Here is a 23,060-nt window from a genome sequence, read left to right on the forward strand (position 1 = left end):
GTTGTACCACATTTAAAATGTTATATATTCCACAAATGTAATGAATTTTAGGGGGAAAAGAAAACGAGAAATATTTCTAAAAGTTGAATGCTACCTGCTGTATTAAATAATTGTGAGTCTACTGGTTAGTAACTTAAATATTTGATGGCTGTCCCAGAACATCTTAGATTCACCAGCTGCTACTTCACAGTATGTGAGTTGCTAAAATTTCTGGCTAAAATCTGGTAAGTGGAGAGACTGACACTTTTCAAAGGAGTGAGGATAAGGGACACCAACATGTCAGGTAACAAACCCAGCTCTTCCGGGTCCTCAACACCTTTCTGAGAATATCAGTTTGAATAAGATTGGCCTAAGAGCTAAGGGATCTTGAAAGCTTCTGGAATAACGGACCATTTCTAAGCAACTTGCTACAATTATGATCAGTCTAGGGAGGTCCTGACCACTAGTCCAGAGAAAAATTCTGCAGATCCCTCTGAACCTCCAAAGACCTTTGGATTACCCAGATCAGCTGGGCAACAGACTCTGTATGGTGACTGTCAATGATGGCAGGTTCCCTGAGTCATCCTACTCAAGCCCATTCTTGAAACTCAAAGCCTTTCCTAGAGGGACAGAATTGGTGGGGTTGCCCATAGAACCACATTGTCTAGGGAGCCATTCCTGGAGGAGGCTCACCCATGGCCAACAAGAACTTGTGGCCCAGAGTGCTGTCTAATAACAACTAACTGACAGCTGAGTTTCATATGTCAGCAAAGACCGAAAAATTCAACCAGGAGGCCCTTATGCTAAGGACACTGCATGAAATACAGTAAGATCTTTGATCTGAAGAGAAAAGAGAAGGAGAAGAGAAAGATGAGTAAGGCACTTCAGAGAAGCCACTGTCGTCTCTCTAGCCTTACAGTCCCCACTCCTGGCACTTCATAAGCTACACAGTCATCTTAACACAGCATCTGCAACTCACTATCAGTTTAATGGTGCTACATGTTTTCGAGTGGCTTTATTTGGCATAAAATAGCTCCGAGAGGAAAACAATTTGCATATTTACTTTCTTACCTTTCTCGATTAGGCTCGCCTCAGACTCAAAGACAGAAGAATGATAGTCTTTAGATACTAAATCTACTTCTAAACAAGGGATTTCTTTGCAGTAAATGAGGAGTAACATGGACGGAAATGGCTGCCACAAAGCATGACAGAGCTAAATTATTCATGCAAAGCATTCCTTTGGACAAAAAGCATTCCATCAGAAGATTATGCCACTGTGATGAAAGACGCCACTATTAAATAACCCTCATATCAAATTTTTCCACAAGGAATGCTGCACAAATAAATCTTCATTAATAAATATAAGAATCTACCAACTATTTGTAGTCTGATTATTCTGTTCCTTTATCCGTCTCATTTCTGCTCTGGCTTCCCCATTTTGTCTTTTACATATTTTACTGCTCATAAATGTCTGCATCACCTAATAGACCAACTCAGACCTCAAAGTCACAAAAGTATGACATGCTAAATACCCTAGTTTAAAGTCTTATTTGGAGAAGAGGATTAAGATAGTAACCGAAACTCAGTTTTGGGGGCACTTGGGTGGCTCAGTTGGTTAAGCGTCCCACTTTGGCTCAGGTCATGATCTCATGGTTCATGAGTTCAAGCCCCGCCTTGGGCTCTGTGCTGACAGCTCAGAGCCTGGAGCCTGCTTCGGATTCTGTGTCTCCCTCTCTCTCTGCCCCTCCCCCGCTTGCACCTCTGTCTCTCTCTCCCAAAATTAAATAAACGTTAAAAAATTAAAAAAAAAACACACAAACAGCTTTTGTTTTAGCTGTAGAATTCACTAATTTGTGTCCCTACTTACCACAGAGAATCAAGAGTAGAACATTTGCAGGCAGACATTCTACAATGCATAAATGCTCTTCGCTAAACACTATTATCACTGTCAATATGCTATAACTGGATTAATTGTTCAGAATTACCATTATAGAACTGCTTTCATCTTATATAATTTTTAGCCACTTCTGTACATCATCTGCAAATAACTGACCATACATTAGGAAGTAAAACAGATATAAAGTAGCCAGCCACCCTGTGCACTGAGGTGGGATGTTGGAAGAAATTATATTTAAAGAAGAAGCATCTGGTGATGCCCCAAAGCTATTTCCTACTTTTTAGGAAAACATCCTCGGGTTTTCAAGTTCTAGATGGTCATTCTCCTGCAGTGAGTTAATTAACATCCCCACTAGAGTCAAAATCAGTATGTGTGTGTTGCATTCGGAATGATATTGATCACTTGGAAGCTTAAGGCAATGCGTCTAAACTAAGAAGACCATGGTATGATTAAAGTAAATTTTCTGAACCATGGAGGTGGGCTAACTGTTCCCTACCTATACACGAAGGATTTCTGTACCTGCAACCCCTCAGGACTGTGAAGGTCTAAAGCAGAGCCAAATAAATGCTTCCAGGAGACACACAGACAGGGTAAGTTCCACTGGCAGTGGAACTTCAAAGTGCGCTTCGAAAAACCTAGATATGTTTTAAAACCTGAGGGTTCCAACCAAAACATACTTCTTGGCCAAAATTGAACCATAAGCCACCAGTTTACAACTTCTGAGATCCATCAGAGAACCAAAGGCAAAAAAAGGCTTTCATAGTAAGTAAACTCATATAGGGGAGTAGGAACATGCTAGAACAGAAATGGATACTCTGGAAGGCCATGGGCCAGCGATGAACTAATGTGCACACTTTCATCGTATGTGGTAATTATACATCATGGAAATGTCTGTTCTCAAGATCAGTTTTCTCTCACTCTTGACAATGTCAATTTTCATCCACAATACTTTTTGCAGCCAAGAAAAGTGAATCTAATTTAAAATTTAGAAGCACTGCACCAATGGAAAAATGAAAACAAAACATCTTTTAGTGACAGACATCTGTTAGACTGCATTTTATATGTGTCATAGCACAGTTGTCTGTTTTAAAAGTTCATTTCAAAGACTGGTTTTCTTAGTGTCTTCCTGACTTTATGACTGCCAATTTTTTTTTTAAAATCAGTAGCTTTCAGATGTTTTTGACCGTGATCTACATATGAAATATATTTTATTCTGAAACCCAGTATACACATACATAGGTGTGGGTATATTTTGTGTGTAAAGTTTTCAGTCTGTATAAACTGATGTTCTATGAAAAAATATTTCCCTTTGGTGAAAAACTCTGATTTTTCCCCCTATTCTTTTTTTAAACTGTTGGATTCAACTAAATTAAACTTACAAAACACAGATGAGTTCTAACTCACAATCTGAAAAGCAGCACATTTTCATAAACAAACAAGCAATTAGAAGATTTCCCTAATCAGAAAATAAACAAAAAAGTTGCCTTATCAGCTTTCCAACTTTTATGTGAATTTCTCCACAGAAATAGGAGTAACCTTGGCTTATTTTTCCTAGTCTCCAATATTTTCCTTTCTTCAGATGAGCTAAGCACATACATGGTTTTCAAAACCAAAGTTCTCCAGTAGGGATAGCATATGTTACAGTGTTGTTTTTAAGTAACTGTACATAGTTACAGTCATTTTATCACTAGAAAACCTGGAAGAAATAATTTCTGAGTTTATATTAGTAGTCTAATTTTTTCATGGTAAGAATCATACTTGAATTTCCAGAACTTTTACCAAAAAAATAAATAGTTCACATATCATATGTAAGACTCTGTAAGGGTGCCTGGGTGGCTCAGTCGGTTGAGCATCCAACTTCAGCTCAGGTCATGATCTCACAGCTCATGAGTTCGAGCCCCATGTCAGGCTCTGTGCTGACAGCTCAGAGCCTGGAGCCTTCTTCAGATTCTGTGTCTCCCTCTCTCTCTCTGTCCCTCCCCTGCTCACTCTCTCTCTCTCAAAAATAAACATTAAAAAAATTTTTTTTAATAAAAAAAAAGAATCTATAGACAGAAGTGACTATTCATGCCTTTGAAATTATACACTTTCAAACTGGACATCACGTTTAAAGACACCTTTACCTGACAACGTGAAGCTGACGAGTTTCCGAGAATGCTGATTTCCGGAAGCACCTCCTTCCATGCCTTCTGCCCCCATCTGCAGAGGAAAAGCACATATTTGAAGTTTCACAGGAGTATGATGGTACCCAACGTGCTTAGGGAACCACATATATTTACAAATGTGATGATTTTTTGTATCAAACATGCATTGTAGTATATGCCCTTCATATACTATAAATCTTGGAATCCAGACACATAAAACTGCATATTTTCTGAGACAAGAGAAAGAGTCACACCTAAATTAAATCATTACCCCAAATGAAACCAATATGAACTTCTAAATTTCCTGGGACAGGAATCAACCTACTTTATGTCCTTTTACTTCTTTGATAAGAATATAGCTGATATGTAGTGAATGTACTTACATTACTATTACTATATTAAAATATTCCTTTCAGTTAAAAACCAAACACCAGATTCCTTTAGATTTACTAGGAAAACAGAATAAACTAAACAGGTGATTTTTCTCAAACTCGTCCACATATATGTAGAATTACCCTCCAATTACCTGCCAAATATTTCTGAGTCACCATGTGGATGCCGCACTGCCCTCGTAGACTCCTATTTTACTGTGCTGCAGGTACATGGCACAGCTATTATAATTAGCAGTTGTAAGAGTCTGCAGTGCTGTTGTACTGATTATTGTATTGTAAAAGTTTGTGTAAAGGCTATCTCACTTGAAACCTGTCATTTATGGACCACCGAGTATGGCAAATTTAGCCTTTCTCTCAATTAATGTACAAGTAAGTGCTCCATTTATGGTACACTAGGAAAAAAAAAAAAAAAAGGTCTCCCAGTTCTCTAACAAAGAAGCCCACAATGCTATAAGAGACTGAACTGAGGGCAGAATATATTTTGAATAATTGGGAAACAGAGACCACATTTTAATTCTAAACTTTGGATTGAACCCTTCCATCTAAACTTTGCCACACTCCCTCACCTTTCAAAAAATCATCTACCACCACTGGGGCGCCTGGGTGGCTCAGTCGGTTGAGCATCTGACTTCGGCTCAGTTCACGATCTCACGGTTGCTGAGTTCAAGCCCCATGTCGGCTCTGTGCTGACAGCTCGGAGCCTGGAGCCTGATTTGGATTCTGTGTCTCCCTCCCCCTCTCTGTTCCTCCCCCTCTCACACTCTGTGTTTCTCTCTCTCAAAAATAAATAAAGATTAAGAAATTTAAAAAAAAATCATACACCACCAAATGCAAACTGATAGAGCCACTGTGGAAAACAGTATGTGAGTTCCTCAAAAAATTAAAAAGAGAATTACCAGATGATCCAGTAATTCCACTACTGGCCTTTTACCCAGGGAAAATGAAAACACTAATTCGAAAAGATATATGCACCCCTATGTTTACTGCAACACTATCTACAATAGCCAAGATATGGAAGCAACCCACGTGTCCACTGATAGATGAATGGATAAAGAAAGTGTGACATATATATATACATACATACAATGGAACATGGAACATGACTCAGTCATAAAAACAATAAAATCTTGCCATCTGCAACAACATGGATGGATCCAGAGACTATAATGCGGAATGAAATAAGTCAGTCAGAGAAAGACAAATACAGCGTGATTTCACTCACATGTGGAATTTAAGAAACAAAACAAATGAACAAACAACAACAAGAAAGACAAACAAAAAACGAGACTCTTAAATATAGAGAAGAAACTGATGGTTACCAGAGGGAAGTGGATGGGGAGATGGGTGAAATAAGTGATGGGGATTACAAAGTACACTTAATGTGATGAGCACTGAGTAACGTATAGAATTGTTGAATCACTAAACTAATATAACACTGTATGTTAACTATCCTTCAATTTTTTAACCTCATATACTGCTAAGAAATAAAACTTTACTAATCCAAGCAAAGTTGAACAATTTAAAAATAAATTCCAGGGGCGCCTGGGTGGCTCAGTCGGTTGAGCATCTGACTTCAGCTCAGGTCATCTCTCGGTCCGTGAGTTCAAGCCCCGCGTCGGGCTCTGTGCTGATGGCTCAGAGCCTGGAGCCTGTTTCAGATTCTGTGTTTCCCTCTCTCTCTGACCCTCCCCTGTTCATGCTCTGTCTCTCTCTGTCTCAAAAATAAATAAACGTTAAAAAAAATTTTTTTAAATAAATTCTATTTAAATTTTGAAATATAAATTTCTACTTCCTTCTCCTTTTCTAAATGTTTATTTATTCTGAGGGAGAGAGTGTGCACACACAGGTTGGGGAGGGGCAGAGAGAGAGAGAGAGGGAGACAGAGAGAGTCCCAAGCAGGTCTTGCACTGTCAGCACAGAGCCCAATGTGGGGCTCAATCCCACGAACCCATAAGATCATGACCTGAGCTGAAATCAAGAGTCAGAAGCTTAACCGACTGAGCCGCCCAGGTGCCCCTCTACTTCCTGTACCTTAATCAAAACTATTTTGCATGGCACTTCACTGATTCCTGATGTTTTCAAACGTCATCTGCAGTATAATAAGGTATCATCCAGGTATCTTTAATTTATTTCATCCATAAAACCAACTTCGTGATAACTCTGGATTGACTCTCAACAAGTATGTAAAGTTTACCATATTGCGTTGTTTCTCTCTGACTCATCATCCCCAGTTTAATCGGAAAAGACACAGCAGCAAACTGGCCAGGTAACGGATGGCTGTCTCTGTCTCATCCTGCTTTCACCACACACATCCCTGGACCATAGAGTAGTGAACAGCGTGAGGTGGTACAGACTGCTGTGAGACAGACACTCAGCAACCTGCCCTCCAAGTCCTGAGTACAGCCTGATAAACCAGAGCTTCCCACCAAATGGACCACACCGCCCAATAAGATGTGTTCCCTCCAAAAACATGAAGTCTCTTCCTGCTAAGCTACACTGATGCTAAGTGAGTTAAAGGAGATGAAAAAGATTCATGGTCAGTCTTCATTTAAACGTGTTGGAAATGTTATAAGATATTATAGAAACACAAGAAAATGCCTTCAAATTCTCATTTTAAAAATATAAACCACTGTCTGGCAAAAGCTAATGTGAAACAACTCTTACAGAATTCACAGATAGCATCCTGTACTACAACTGAGGCAAATGCTCTTCTGAAGTAGTACTCCATGAATTCAATTCCATCATTCATGACAAGAAAGCCAGGAAAGACCAAACATTATCACTAGATACAGGAACATCGGTGATAAGAAACACATCTGCACTCAATGTTTAAAGAGAGATTTTAAATAAACTCACGCCACAGATTCATTCCAGGAAAACCCAGAAGGAACACTGACAACCGAGTGTTGAAACAATACATGGTAGTGAGTGGTGCTAGCCTTTATCTGTCCCCGAAGCCAAAGGATTTCCTGTTCCAAGTGTCGGAGACACGTATCACTGAGTACTCTGATGAATGACAATGACGTCAAAGTACAAATGACAGAAAAGACGCAACTTTTTTAAATCCTGGATTCATTGCAAAAGGATATATGAGAAAGGAGGCCATAAGATGATGATGGCAGCTCATTTTCTTCCCTAGAGAGGTGCTCAGACACTTCCTCCAGGGCTATTCTTTGCATATGGTCATGGAATAATCAAACTAAAATATCAATGTTGTCAATCAGTCACAATAACTAGACACATGTCATATAACTAGGTGACCATCATGGAAGCACAGCACTTATCCCCATGAGGTGTCCCCCAGACTTCCAATTTTGGACATACACCCAAATTGTCTCAGCTGGGTCAGAAATCTATTGACCACCAATTCCATTATTGTCACCCTTTGAACAGAAATATTCTATTCTGACTGCCAGAGCTATATCTATGAAGCTTTGATGGTTCTCTAAAAGCTGTCTGAAGAAAATTAATTATCTACAAACTATCCACAGGCTTTGACAGAGTAATCTCAATGCAAAATCAATGGAATGAGACCAGTGTTCACTATGCTGTAAAACCCTGCTGCCTTCAGTGATATCTGATCACTTAAGTTGCTCACGTCTAAGAAAATCTGAATCTAGAAAATCTTGTTTGGAAGTTACTGTCTAATTGCACACACAGTTAATTTTTCAAAGGTTCTATTATTAAAGACCTCACTTTTCCAGTTTTGTAACTTTTCTTTTTAGAATATCAGTTGAAGCACATTCCACTGCTTAGTATGTGGCATGGCAGATTTTGTAATCAATGACTGTTATTCTCCTGGTGACCTTCAAAGTCTTGTATAATAAATGTGGATTATTCTTTTAAATTCTAAATTGTGTTTACTACATGGGAACTCAAATATAATTCAAATGCAAGTAGAATATTTGGATACTAAAGATTTTGCAAATACTATTCCCACTACCTGAAATGCTCTTCCACCCACCCCGCCCCCACCCCACCTCTTCACCTAAGTATCTCCTACTCATCCTTCAGATTGTCCTGCAAACAATCTTCCTTCTTCAAGGAAGCTTTCCAAGACCTACTTGATCAGGATAAATTCTACTAGTATGTGCCCTCATAGCCCCATTTTACTCCCCCTCACAGCAGTTATCACTCAAATAAACATAAATTAATTTAATGATGTCTCTTGTCCCCACCAGACCAGTGAAAGAAAGGACTGAGTTTTTGCTTGTCATGTCATCCCCAATGGTGGGTGCAACGGCTGGTACTTAGCAGGTACCCAATGAATATTTGTTTGAGTGAATAAATGAAAAGAAAAGACTTGATGATATACCGTTGTTGGTTCAAAATGCCACCTGCAGAGATTACTTTCTGAATTTCAGGGAGTCAACATGACTACTTGCCTATTTCCAAAAATGCTTGCATCTATAAATGCACACATACACAATACACATGTGCGTGCACACACACACACGCACACACACTGTGATAAAGGTTCTACATTGTGGGAGTCAATATTTTTCTTCTTTGCTTTCATGACCTGATTTTTATTAATGGCTTATTAAACCTCAAATGCTTTACATATCTTAGACTCTAAGAATCTCCCCAAACCACCTGAACCCAACCACCCATCTACAATGAGTACATACTACAAAGCTGTTAGATTCTAAATTTAGTCAATGGAGTGAAAAACCACAAAATTGTGAAAAATAAACCTTCAGAAAGTACCATGTTGAAAATGTATATATATACTTGCCTTCAAAAGTCTAACACAACCAGTTTCCTTCCAAACTAAATCAGGCATCTCTTTCTTCACTTGAGGGCCTGGTGAAGAGGGGGGCTTCCGTTGAGTGGCCATGTTATACTAAAAATGTGTGGTATATTTAGGCTCTAGCGCCCAACTCGGCATCTAGGAATCTGGTGCTCAGACCTCCTGAGGGAATAGCACATGCATGATCCCCATCTCACACTCTTTGGAGTGAAAGCTTGTAAAGATGACTGCGGGTAGAATCACACAGGATTTGAATTGCTATTTTCCCCTCTTACTCACTGAGCTCATGTAAATTAAACTCAGGTAAGATGCAATGCCACCATTTCCTCCCAACCAGTCACCCAGACTAAATTTAGACCAAGTTTAAGACTAAATTTGATGGCATACTCACTAATTTGCTTCATGAATGGGTTCTCCGAAGAGTTGACCATTTGCAGAATTGTTATAAATCAAATCATATTTTTCCACGATTCGTATTTTGGATCCAGGTAAGCCAGCCTGTAAGTTATTTCCTCTCCTACAACAATGCCCACGCTGTTACGTTTTTCCTTTTTCATCGTTCTTCATAACCCTGCCAGAGCTGCACTGGCAAAAATAGAAGCCGAGGGCCCGGGGGGACCTCATGAGGAAGCCGGCAATGAGGGGCACTCACCATCACAGCAGGATTCTTCACAGTGATGCAGGGGGTCGTGGCTCGCAGGGCTCCGCTAATGCCGTGGTAGTATTTAAAACAGATTTTTATCTCAGCTGCAAATTGATTGGAGAAAAACAGTAATTTCAACACTGAAACTAGTCATTCAGGAATCAGCTGAAGAAATCTGCCACACCCCCTGTCAGAAGATCCTACTCTAGACTCTTTGAATAATCAATCCCTTCTTTTCCAATCAAAGAAATAAATTACACCAATTCCTGTTTGATTTTACAGAATTCTCTGAAATTTTCTATGAATATCCCAAAGATATGAGAAAAATAATGCACAAAACAACATACCAAAATATGTATAGTGTAGGGATAGGAAGAAAACTAGTCACCATTTATTGAGGCGCTCCACAGCGCACCAGACACCATGGTTTGTCGCCGCTCATGTTGTTATTTGATACCCACTTCAACCTTGGGAGGCAGAAATTCCCATCCCCATATTACAGAAGAAGTGCCAGGGTTTGCAGAAGGTCAAATAAACAGGAAATGACAGAGTCAGAACTCAAACCCAGTCTGTGGGACTCCAAAGCGTTCACTCCTAACCTCTACAAAATAGACGGCTACTGTTAGTGGAAATACAAAAAAGCAGTCTAACAGAGTAAAAAAGAATGCTGTATAGATTCTGCAGTGATAGGGAATCTGTATTTTAATTTTTCAGGTGGCTTCAATGTAGTCACTAGACAGGGATCAAATTTAGGAACCACTGGCATATAGATATATAAATATATAGATCTGGATAGATAAATAGATAGATGGATAAATAGATAGACAGATAGAGATATGTGGAGATATATATACCTCTCTCCCCACAGGTGCATGTGTACATACACACACACACACACACACACATAAAATCTGAGCTTGATGAAAAGCAATACAAATGCCAATTATTGATTTTGGAAAGTAATTACAATTTCAAAGACCGTGAAGGCAAAATGTGTCAAAGATAAAACCCACAGCCACTAGAATTTCTCTGTATACAGAGTATCTGAGTCACTGTAGTGTCCCTACAAGACGCATTTTCCCCAAGGTGTCATTTAAGGCAATGATGTCATAGGAAATGATGCTGACGGACAGGCACCAGGGAAGAGTCGCAGCCTAGAGAAGTGGGGCTCCTCTCTCAACTGAGTCACCTGGATTGTTAAAGTGGGGCCACTAGATGGATTCTCCCCAAGAAGTTATTCTTCTATCAACTCTCCTGACTGCACCAAATGGTCTCCTGCAGTGTATTTGGTTTGCCGATTTTAAGAGAAAGATAGAATGCTTTAAAAAATCATTTTAGGAATTTATATAGGATTAGGAATACTACATACAGGAATACAAAACTATATTACATTTTTCTAACAATGACAAAATACTAAAGCTTAAAAAATTAGCTCTGTCATGAGGGAAAATATTGAGTGTTTCCATTATGCATGATGATCACAGTGCAGTGACTCACAATGTAGTTAGCATCATCAAGCAAAAGATTTTTACCATGTACCCATCACAACATATGCCTGACAGTGCAAGAGAATCAGAGAAAGGTTTCTGGTCTAGCAGGTGTTCTTTGTGTAGCTGTTAGGATGACAATTTTACAGGAAGGGCTAAAAAGGAAGAGCGGCTGGGTAGCAGAGTGTGGAGACCCCGGAGAAGATGAGCGACGACACGGTGGAGTCAGAAAGTCCTCATGGAACAAATAGGTCTGGACTCACACTTCTAGATGAGAAAAATGGAGCAGAGATGATAACGGGTGAGGGGCGGTAAAAGCAGGGAAGCAGGAATAAGCATGCTGAGTTTGAGGAACAGCAAGATGACGCACACAGGAATTCTAGCCGCACTATGACTTCACTTGCCTGGGAACACCTCTGCAAAGGACTTTCCCGAACATTAACACAAGCTTTTGGTTATTACTGAAATAGTGACAGCTGTACAGGTCTGTGCAAACCCTCCTCTTCCACTTGCTTTCTTCCAAGACCAAGAGCATGTATTCTACGAGAACAAAGCTAAGCACCATGCACAAAGCCTGCCAAAGCAGAACAAGCCTGATGGTGTGCACAAGGACTGAATTCTGCAGGCATGAGCTCATTAGGATCACACTCAAAATGCTGGCAACCAGCGGTCTGGGAATCCGCCTGCAGCGGCACCTCATAGATCAGATCAGCGGTAAGGGAGTGAGCAGCTCATTTTTCCACAAAGAGAAGTGCATTTTTATAAGACATCTTCCCCTAGCTCCCTCTCAAGTCAGGATGCTATCTCCTCTTTTGTAAGGTTTTAAGAGTCAGCTAGGTAATAGATTATGAGACTGGGGGAAAAAAAAAAAGGGACTGCTGATTTGTGTGTGTAGGATGTTGATAGCCAGGCCTGCTTTGGTAGTGAACCCATGTGGGGTGTTATTTATTCCTTGCTATAACAAAAGTTTCCAACCCCAGTGACAAATTAGGATCCTTGAAACTATAAGATAAACTCATTCTGAATTGCACAGGATAGATTTTGTGGACATGATCGCCAAAAACACGACAGAGCTAACAGCTTCATAATGCTTCAAGGCTAGATGCAAAGCCAAGGGGATTTGCACAGATCACCCATTACAGAACCAAACACGTAGGCTGGTCATTAGAGAGAATAACACAGTACTGGACAGAACTAGTCGTTTGCACCTGGACTGAAACACGCCGGCTCCTTCAGCAGAACACCAGTGAAGACTTCTGTCCCCTAAAATACACCAACGTTCCACCCTGACAAGGTGAGAGCATTCCTCTTCAAACATTAGTGTTTTATGAGGTCACTCAAGATTTTTTTAAATGGTGTTACTAAATGCAATCTCCTCTGAGTGAGAGAGAAAAGACAGAGAGCTGCATTCTGACTGACGTGCTTAAACACTTTAGCGGTGGAGAGAGGTAACCTAGAAGAAGACTCAAAAAGGGTGGAAAGGGAAAAAAAAAAAAAAAAAGGGTGGAAAGGGGAGCTGGCATTCACGCTCCTACTTTAGCTACAGTCTGTAAGCACTAACTGCAAGAGGAAAACAAAAAGCTACTTCTGAGAAACAGATACATGGACAGATAACAGTAAACATATGAATGATGACCGAGCATCAGATAAGGGAGGAGCCCGCTGCCTGTGGCACCAGCCAGCCCTGTGCACAGGCAGGGGAGACGGAGGCCTAAGGAGCGATGAATGATCGCTGAGAATGGTTTCTCCATAGCCTGATGTGGGAGCCAACATCTCCTCCTAACGGTCTCAGATTACGGAAATATATATATTAAAATATGTGTGTATGTATATACAAAGTAAGAGAATTTTCTCCAAAAAAAAAAAAAAATCCGCCTTTTATAAAAAGCATGTTGGCTCGCTTGCTAGGGTCTGGTTGGGCCAGTGATGGTGGTGGGGGGCCGGGGTCTTGGTGCTTGTGGTCCTGGGCCCAACGGGCAGCATGGAGGGGCCACCCCAGATCGGGACATCTCCCTGCACAACTTCAGCACAAGGCTGTGGGAGCAGCTCGTCCACTTCCACGTCATGTGGCTGACACACTGGCTCTTCCTGTGGGTGGGGGCCATGCCGCACCTGTGCAACCTCGCCGTGGCCCTGTGCAGCCACTATGATTCCATCCCCGGTCTACCTCCCTCCTCAGAGACACTTGTGGCATGACCTCCACTGATCTTACCCGGCACTTAGCCAGGAAGACCAACAAACAGATGTTTGTCAGCTATAACCTTCAAAACACAGATAGTAACCTCACATTACTTGTAAAACACAGGATCAAGGAAGAAATGGAGGCTTATCCAGAAAAGTTCTAGCAGAGTGGCAGAAGTGAGAATTTGTAACTTACGTACAATATACATTTAAATAAATGGACTGAATTAAAAAAAAAAAAAGCATGTTGCCTCAGAGGGCAGCAAGACAGGAGAAGGGTGAGGAGGCCTCCTACATTAGCCTATAAGGACCTGCCATTGGGGGCACCTGGGTGGCTCAGTCGGTTAGGTGTCCGACTTCAGCTCAGGTCATTATCTCATGGTTCGTGGGTTCAAGCCCTGCATCGGGCTCTGTGCTGAGAGCTCAGAGCCTGCAGCCTGCTTCAGATTCTGTCTCCAGCTTGTGCTCTGCCCCTCCCCAGCTTGTGCTCTGCCTCTCTGTCTCTAAAATAAATAAACATTTAAAAAAATTAAAAAATAAAAAAGGACCTGCCATTGGCTGGGCCCGCTCTAGCCTAGGAAGGAAGGAAGGAAGAAAGCACCACCCAAATGGCATCTTCCTCTCTCAGAGGTCCCTTCTGAACGGCTAAAGCCAGTCATGAATTATGGAAATATATTTTGGTGCCTTTTAGTAATCTTCAGGATACTTTCATTTAAAGGTTTACTACAATAAAGACTTGGCAGCCTCTATTTAAATGCTGACCAGACATAGAAGCCCGTTTATTTTTAAATTTTTAATTTACTAATTTTAATGAAGACATCTCCCAGAGCACTGGTGCTGTGGGGTGATGGGAGGGGGATTGTGGGGAGATAGTACCTTGGGCTTGTTTGGGGTGGGGGAGGGGAGGTCAGGGAGGTGGAAGGGAAGTTGAACAGGGTTTAGGAACTTAACCATGCTCCTAAGTAAAGGGGTTTCTATAATTGCATGATTCTGACATTGCATTTAAAAAAAATTTTTTAAGTATATTTATTTTTGAGAGAGAGGGAAAAAGAGAGAGAGAGCACAAGTGGGGGAGGGACAGAGAGAGAGAGAGAGAGAGAGAGAGACAGAGAGGGAGGCACAGAATCTGAAACAGCCTCCAGGCTTTGAGCTTTCAGTGCAGAGCCTGACACGGGGCTTGAACTCATAAACCGTGAGATCATGACCTGAGCCGAAGCTGCATGTTTAACCAACTGAGTCACCCAGGCGCCCCTGACACTGCATTTTAATTTTTTTTTTAATGTTTATTTTTGAGAGAGAGAGAGAGAGAGAGAGAGAATGAGTGGGGGAGGGGCAAAGAGTGAGTGGGGGAGGGGCAGAGAGAGGGAGACACAGAATCCGAAGCAGGCTCTAGGCTCCAGGCTCTGAGCTGTCAGCACAGAGCCTGACATGGGGCTCAAACTCATAAGCTGTGAGATCAGGAGCCGAAGTCAGATGCTTAACCGACTGAGCCACCCAGGTGCTCCCTATGACACTGCATTTTTAAGGCAACCATTGTGTTTCTGGGTTTGTATACGAATAAACTATTTCAGACAGATCAAATGAAACCAGTAAAAGTGCTTGCCTTCGGGGAGGAGAAACTGATGACTGGGGCATGAAGTTGAGGAGATACGTTTACCTTTGGATCTTTTCAACATTATATTCTTTCATACACTACTTATTCAAAAATTATTTTTTAAAAAGAATCTCAACTCAGCTACATTAACTCCAGGCATTAGTATAAAACTTCATTTCAAGCCCTCTCTGAAAAAAGATTCTACAGGCCACCCTGTGCAAGAAATGGTTTTATTTCAAAGGCTGGGATCTCATCCATCACTTTAAATAGCAACAAGATTCACTTAGGCAGTCACTAATAGCTTGCTCCTATTTAGAAAGTGTGAGTTTTCCCCAGGTTTCTAGAAGCTGAATATTTTGAACCATAAAGTAGATGAAATGGAGATGCTCTTCCTTCAAGCATTTTTATTTAAAAAGAATAATCTTTAAAAAATTCAACTTAATGATTTTATTAATTCTAAAACAATTAAAGCAATTAATTCTAAAACATGATTTTCACCATTGTCCTGTGTGCTTTTATTATATTCTTCGTACTATGACTCTTATTCACAGGCTCTTTTATTCAGAGGCCACAAATTGGAAAAAGTAAATACATTTTAATCTTCATGCTTTTGAGGAAGTCTGCTTACATTTCCAGTGACATGCTTTTTATTTATTTATTTATTTATTTATTTATTTATTTATTTATTTATAATTTTTAAATGTTTGTTTATTTTTGAGAGGGAGAGAGAGACAGAGCATGAGCAGGAGAGGGGCAGAGACAGAGGGAGACACAGAATCTGAAACAGGCTCCAGGCTCTGGGCTGTCAGCATGCAGCCCGACACGGAGCTCGAACTCATGAACCATGAGATCATGACCTGAGCTGAAGTCGGATGCTTAACCGACTGAGCCACCCAGGCGCCCCGCTAACCTATCATTTATATGTTACTACAAGTTATCTTCTCTTTACTAAGGGCCAATAGAGCCTAAAATGGCTCTGCTCCTCCTCCTCTGCTAAAGCTCAGCTAAACAATCATGAAAATCAAAGATAGATAATATCGGTGTGGAGGCAGTGGAAACCTAATAGGATTAGCAAATGAACAGGATCCAAAACCTAATGTATGAGAGTGGAAAATAAAAAGCACCAAATCCATCCAAGGGGCAAAAAAAAGGCCTTCTGATGTTGGCAGGAAGGGCCTGGGAATGGAGATATTTAGGGCAAAGGCTCTGAACAGTACCAACGCCACCTGCCTCCCTTACCTCCCCAAAAAGCCGTTCGTAAAGCAAAGGCCTTTTGTCAAGGCACCGTATGCTGGCAATCATACTTACTAACCTGAGTGCCAATCAGAGACACAAGCCACTTACACGTCTGATGCTCAGTTTCCTAACCCTGCCCACTTCCCAGGGCTGAGACAGGTAAGATGTGTGAAAGCACTATATCATTTATACAAATATCAATGTTCTGATATTATCCTCAATGATCACAAAGCAGTTTATCACACAGCAATGAAGTTCTAAGCTCATTCACTGATCCAGGATTTAGTGAGCTCCTGGAATAGTGTGTGGCACACAGCTGGCACTTAATAAATACTTCATGATGGCTGGGGAGACAGAGATGGACAGATGAATAGAAGGAATGAAGGAATGACAAAAGCAGGTCTGAGTGAATGAATGAATGAACGAATGGCCAAAGTCTGTGAAAGACTACAAAGAATAACAGAGACATCCTAGTATGATAAGACAACTTTGAAACCTCTTACATTTCAAAGCTCAAGATGCATCCTGCAAAGATGACCCATTCAGCTTCTGCAAGCATAAGCTCATCTGAGGACTATCTGACAGTTTGGTGACAAGTAGGTGCAGAGGAAGCTGATCCTCCTCTCCAGGGTCTAGGAAGGTCATGTGCCCAAAATTACACCTGTCTTTGTCCTTCAAATTCATTTAAGCAGGCCCTGTAATAATAGAAGTCTGGGCTGCCTGCCTCCTCTGGGTTTTTTTCCAGACAAACTAAAGCCATCTTTACATTCAGAAAGAGCTTAGAGGGGGCTCAGATCAAGGTTCGCCCATGCACTTAGGGCAATTTTCAGAGAATTTTAATTTTATTTTGCCTGAACTTCTGTTGAGCTAAAGATAAATTTTCTTTCTGAAGATGAAAGCAAAAGTTTTAAATGTCTCAAGTTTTCAAGATCAGAGGTTGAAAATATAGAAGCTGTCTAACCCCTCCCCACCCAATTTTTAGAAGTTCCACACCATCGGCTCCAGAGGTTCAAGTAAAACTTCACTGTGCCGGAAGTCCCCTTAGGTCTGCTGTAGGGGTTAAAAAAAAAAAAATGATGTCTAAAAGACACGGACTACGCTACTAAGCACTTAGATAAATACCACCTTAGGTTTTTACACGTTGAAAGGATATGAATGTGTGCTGAAAGAGGCCTCATTCTGATTAATGAAGATAAATTTATTCTAAAACCAAACTTTCTGTAATTCTCATTCACCGTCTTGGATTTTAACATACACGACTTTTCCTAGTCCTTACAAAAATTCATTGCTGAATATTGCCAGTTTTATTTTCTCTAGTTTTGTGTGTGAAGAATTGAGATGGAATTTAGAGGAGAAAATAAAACAACAACAAAAACCTACTCTTCATTCCCAACTCCTAGTGTCAATGTCAAGCTTATTTCTATTAAACACTAGAGTGAAGCATAAAGAAAAACATTCAAGACAGAGATATTAGTATATCCTGATCGGCCAGGACGTTACGAATCTCTAACGCTTTGGGGAGGAGAAATAAAATCAATCATGGCAGGGGCACCTGGGTGGCTTAGTTAGTTAAGCATCTGACTTCGGCCCAAGTCATGATCTCATGGTTCATGAGTTCGAGCCCTGCGTCAGGCTCTGTGCTGACAGCTCGGAGCCTGGAGCCTGCTTCGGATTCTGTGTCTCCCTCTCTCTCTCTGCCCCTCCCCAACTCTCTCTCTCTCTCATTCTGTCAAAAATAAATAAAAGCTTAAAAAAAATCAGTCATGGCAAATGAAATATCTGCAAGTGGGGCTTTTCACAAAAAAATGTTCCAAATTATAACAGTATGTGATACTAACGTCTTTCCCGGTATTCACCTGAACCCCATGGTATGAGGCTACACAGTCCATCCGGAGGCAATCATTCCTAGCAGGCTGGCATTTTGGAAGGAACAGGAAGGTTGTTTTACCTTTTCCCCTGGAATTCAGTTGGATTCTCTGCTACGTCAGCCTCTTAAACCCTGGCATCCTTTCAAAGGAGGAATCACACTGAATGAAAGTAAACCCATTCCATTTTCCCCACTTCTTTTTCTTATTAATAGATGGTACTGCCAGCTGGGCCAAATGTTGGAAAGTACAGTAGAAAATAAAGTAGAAATAATAAGTAGAAAAACAAATGTCCCATAATCTCACCTCCTCGCAAACAACCCATGTTCACATTTTGGCAAATCTCCTTCCAGACTTTTTCCTATATGTTATGGTATTAGTTAAATTATGTTGTGTGTATCTACCTGTTTTCCCCCTCACTTATTGATATATCATGAACATTTTCCCTTAAAAACTACATTCCCTTTAGGTTTTCAAGAGACCCTAGTCAAATATTGAACTATGAAAAACAGATAGTTCTTAGGAGAGAGAAACATGATTAGAGAAAGTTATGAAATGCTGACTTACCAGTAAGGATGTGGAAGAAATAATCTAATGTCTTTAATGGCAATTCAAAGTAACAGATGTCAATCTTTGAAAATAACTTTTTATATAATAAAAATTTATATGCTTGAATAAAAGTAAGCTCATAGCATGTTCCCATTTAATCAAACCTTACTTTATATTTTAAGGTTTAATAAGTACAATCCTTCAGTACTAATATCCACACATACACACACTCTCTCTCTTATATTAAATCTCTTGAATATAGAAAAGTTAATTCTTACACAAACTAAACAACTCAGAAAATTTTTAAATAGCCCATTTTCTACATTAATGAAGAACTGTGTAAATGTAAAAGTTAACTTGAACCACTCAGTAAATCGTGTATTCATTCACGCTTCTATCTAGCCTACAAAAATGTACACACCATGTTCTCAATAACATTAGTGGCAAATATAAATACTCTCCTTCACCCTAAATAAAAAGAGATGAGCTACTTCTGTGAGCCATGTACTATATAGAAGCATTTGTATTTGCAAAGAAATACAACATCAGATCAATGGGGTAATGGCTGAGTTACCTGCAGCCAATTTCTTATTCTTAAAATTGACCTCTATGGCAGTTTGCCCAGACTCTCTCATCTAATTGTAAAGACGAGGACCCGAATGCAACAGTTATTCCACTGCTGGGAAAAATAATAGCAAAGTATTCTAAAGACAAATAAAATTCTTAAGTTAACTGAAATCTTGAATTATTCTTTCTGCTCCCGGAAGTTAATATAATAAATATGAATTACGAATGTAGATACAAGGGTATATAAAAATGTGTAAAGTATTAAAATAACCAAACATGACTTATATACTATGCATTCACAAGATATATGTAATGTGTATATGTATTATACACACACATATATATTTACATACACTTTATTCAAAATATGTGAACATTCTCTAACGAGCATTTTCTAAAACAATATATTTCCCAGTTTGAGGATACATGGCATAAATATGAAAATCAGAGCCAGAAACTTTTATAATAAATTCAGACAAGACTCCCTAGATTTCTGTATATTTATGGAATTTCAGTAACAAACTTCTACTTCTCGCTGAGTACTTACGTTCCATGAAATAGGGCCCAGGCTCAATTCTCCATACGATTTGCCCTTTTTGGGTTCCAGTCACACCCCTGTTTTTAGAATCCCAGAAGTTGGCTGGAGAATTCTCATCTGGAAAAACCAAACAAACACTTTTTCAGCTTAATCACAACCTATGTCTCCTCCCTTAGTTCAGACTAATACAAGTTAAAATAAAAGGAGAATAAAAAGGAAATAAAATAAAAGGAAATAAGAGGAAAAAAAGATAAAGGGGGAAATATTAATGAACACTATTATTACTGACCAGCTCCCAGCAGATTATTACCCTGCATTTCTGTCCTTGCACTGATACTGAGGAACTGGGGACAGGGTGGAAAGAAGTTGGCATTTGTGGGCTTGGCCCAGTTAATCAATGTTGCCAAAAGGCAAAACTGGGAAGAACACAGGCTACAACTATCTCAGCGTCAATGGTGAGCTGATATGTAAGGAAGGAGTTGGGTGTGCTCCCATCTATAAAATCCTATATAAAAAAGAAAGGAAGAGCATAATTGAGAGAATATAATAGAACTTAAAATGGCATTTAAAAAGGGGGGGTGGGCATTAAGCTATGAAAATGAGTGAGGACACAGTATGGCTTTGCTACGAACAGTGTTTGGGAGATACCAACCAAGTCACCATGTCTGCTAGGATAATCTTTTACAAAAGGCCAGAGGCCGTAAACCTCAAACAACACAAGAAAAGGAGAGAAAGAATGTTTAGGCTTTTGTATGGATAGTAACCTGAAGAATCAGCCTGACAGCAGCATTTTCCAAGCTTTCTGATCTCCTGGCACACAGAAAAGGGTAATATTTGTAGGACACACTGGGATAAACGAAAGACATGCTTATAACTTAAAAGGGCAGGCAGGGAAACTCTGGCTGCACCCAGCTCTCCCCCATCACCTCAAAGGCTGAAAGGATTCATATTCTATAATTTGCCCTCATCACACTAGTTTGAAGTTCTGTCCTAGGGCCCAGAATAGAAAATAAAACTGAAAACATGAAAAGAAGACCATTCAGAGTTTTACAGGCACATGAAAATGTATACAGTGATACTGGCTCTTAAAGTCAGATATTTTCATTTGTTTCCCCAAACCCCTTTCCCAGGAGGAAAGATTAAAGATACATTTTAACTGAGAGCTGGGATAAATTAGACATGGTGAAGTAAGAGCTACACCAAAATAAAGTAAAGCTGGAGAAAAGGTCCCAAGCTCAAGGGAATAGGCCTGAGAAGAAACGTCCCCTGCAACAAAGGGGGCACCTGGGTGGCTCAGTCAGTTAAGCATCGGACACTTGATTTCATTGCAGGTCGCGAGGTCACCGTTTCAGGAGTTCAAGCCCCACGTCCCTCTTGAGACTGTCCCTCTCTCTCTGCTCCTCCCCTTCCATTCTCTGTCTCTCCGAAAATAAATAAATAAACTTAAAAAAAGAAAAAGAAAAACCTCCCTTTTTTTCACGCTTCTGAGCGTGAAAGAACTAGAAACATGGGCCATAGCGAGGAGTCAGATAATCCAGCTCTGGGAGACTTCTGTCTGTGTCTGTGGTTGCACTTGGAGCCTACTATTTTCATCATATTCATAAGTCAAAGAACTCTAGGAGGAAAGGTCCTCCCATGCCATCTGCATTAGGCACATTGCAAGCTAAAGATTCTTTCTGTGAAAAGCCAAGAAGGAGCCACTGTTCTTTATAAGAATGGAAAAGCATAAACACTCATGCCATCACCTGCTCTCCTAAACAAACAACACAAGGCACACCACTCCATTCCATCACAGAAATAGAACAACAATGCCAATATTTTTTTAATGTTTATTTATTTTTGAGAGAGAGAGAGAAAACGAACACAAGCAGGGGAGGAACAGAGAGAGAGGGAGACACAGAATGTGAAACGGGCTTCAGGCTCTGAGCTGTCAGCACAGAGCCCGACGCAGGGTTCGAACCCATGAGCTGTGAGATCATGACCTGAGTTGAAGTCAGACACTCAACTACCTGAGCCACCCAGGGGCCCCAACAATGTCAATATTTATTTTTTTATTATTTTTTTATTTTTTTTAATCTTTATTTATTTTTCAGAGAGAGAGATAGAGCGTGAGCAGGGGAGGAACAGAGAGAGAAGGAGACAGAATCTGAAGCAGGCTTCAGGCTCTGAGCTGTCAGCACAGAGTCCGACGTGGGGCTCGGACCCACGAACTGTGAGATCATGACCTGAGCCGAAGTTGGACACTTAACCGACTGAGCCACTCAGGCGCCCCAACAATGTCAATATTTAAAAGGCAGTCACCTAAACCTGGTTGTGAAAGATGTCATGTGGCTCCTCGGGGCAGATCTCAATCACTGCCTATCCACTGAGCTTCTTCCTTGCCAACTAAACCCCAATTTTATCCAAGGCAACAATGTTTCCAGTTAAAAATATTCATCTCTCCAGAATCTCTTGCAGCTAAAGGTAGCATGTGATCTAGTTATGGCCAGTAGGGTGTAAGTGGAAGTCTACTGGATGGGACTTCTGAGAAAGCTATCATTTTCCTGATTAAAAAGAGGACGGACTTGGGGCACCTGGGTGGCTCAGTCGGGTAAGCATCCCACTCTTGATTTCTGCTCAGTTCATGATCCCATGGTTTGTGGGATCGAGCCCTGCACTGGGATCTGTGCTGACAGAGCAGAGCCTACTTAGGACTCTCTCTTTCTTTCTCTGCTCTTCCCAGCTCTACAGGACAGACCCAGCAATCCTATTTTGCTCTTCCCTCTCCCCTCTTCTTGGATGAGAACCATACACTAAGGATGGCAGAGCCAGAAGCTAGGAGTAACCATGATGAGTCCTTTAGTCCTGAACTACCTGCCTTCAGACTTCTTGCTACCTATGCAAAAATAAATTCCTATTTGGTTAAGCCCCTGTGGTTGGCTTTCTGTTACTTGCAGTTTAACACAATTCCTAACAGAAATACCTGTTAAAAATCAACCAGTGATTTAGACTCATCATGCCCGAATCCCTGTGACTGCATCACTGCTTCAGGCTAGACAACAAAGTACTTGCTACCCTTCTAAAAGATAGTTTAATGGGCAGAGGTGCTTAGGTGGAAGGAGTGATTCTCATGTTTCTGCAAATAAATGTACTATTTTTAAGCTATTGGTCACTTGGAAGGCACAGAAAGCCGGACCCTGGAAGGAACAGAATATATGCATCGGGAGTAGACAGTGCCCAGCTATGCAAAATACTT

General features: G+C 40.5%; 1 protein-coding gene and 1 pseudogene across 8 annotated transcripts in view; one reads left to right on the plus strand and one right to left on the minus strand.

Annotated features, from left to right (window-relative positions):
- The window catches only part of HECW2 (HECT, C2 and WW domain containing E3 ubiquitin protein ligase 2), a 321,128-nt gene that overhangs the window by 130,284 nt on the left and 167,784 nt on the right, over positions 1–23,060 (minus strand). For 7 of the 8 annotated variants that reach the window (XM_042949536.1, XM_042949537.1, XM_042949535.1 and 4 more), the window contains 3 exons: positions 19,835–19,942; positions 9,818–9,912; positions 4,000–4,075 (listed from right to left, as the gene is read on the minus strand). In XM_042949536.1, the coding sequence (XP_042805470.1) occupies positions 4,000–4,075; positions 9,818–9,912; positions 19,835–19,942 (279 nt within the window). Of the gene's footprint in view, positions 1–3,999; positions 4,076–9,556; positions 9,637–9,817; positions 9,913–19,834; positions 19,943–23,060 lie in introns of those variants that run through there. The other variant, XM_042949543.1, reaches the window with a different exon arrangement.
- Positions 13,222–13,640, plus strand: LOC122227906 (annotated as a pseudogene).

Source organism: Panthera leo, chromosome C1, assembly GCF_018350215.1.
Source record: "Panthera leo isolate Ple1 chromosome C1, P.leo_Ple1_pat1.1, whole genome shotgun sequence".
Lineage (NCBI taxonomy): Eukaryota > Metazoa > Chordata > Mammalia > Carnivora > Felidae > Panthera > Panthera leo.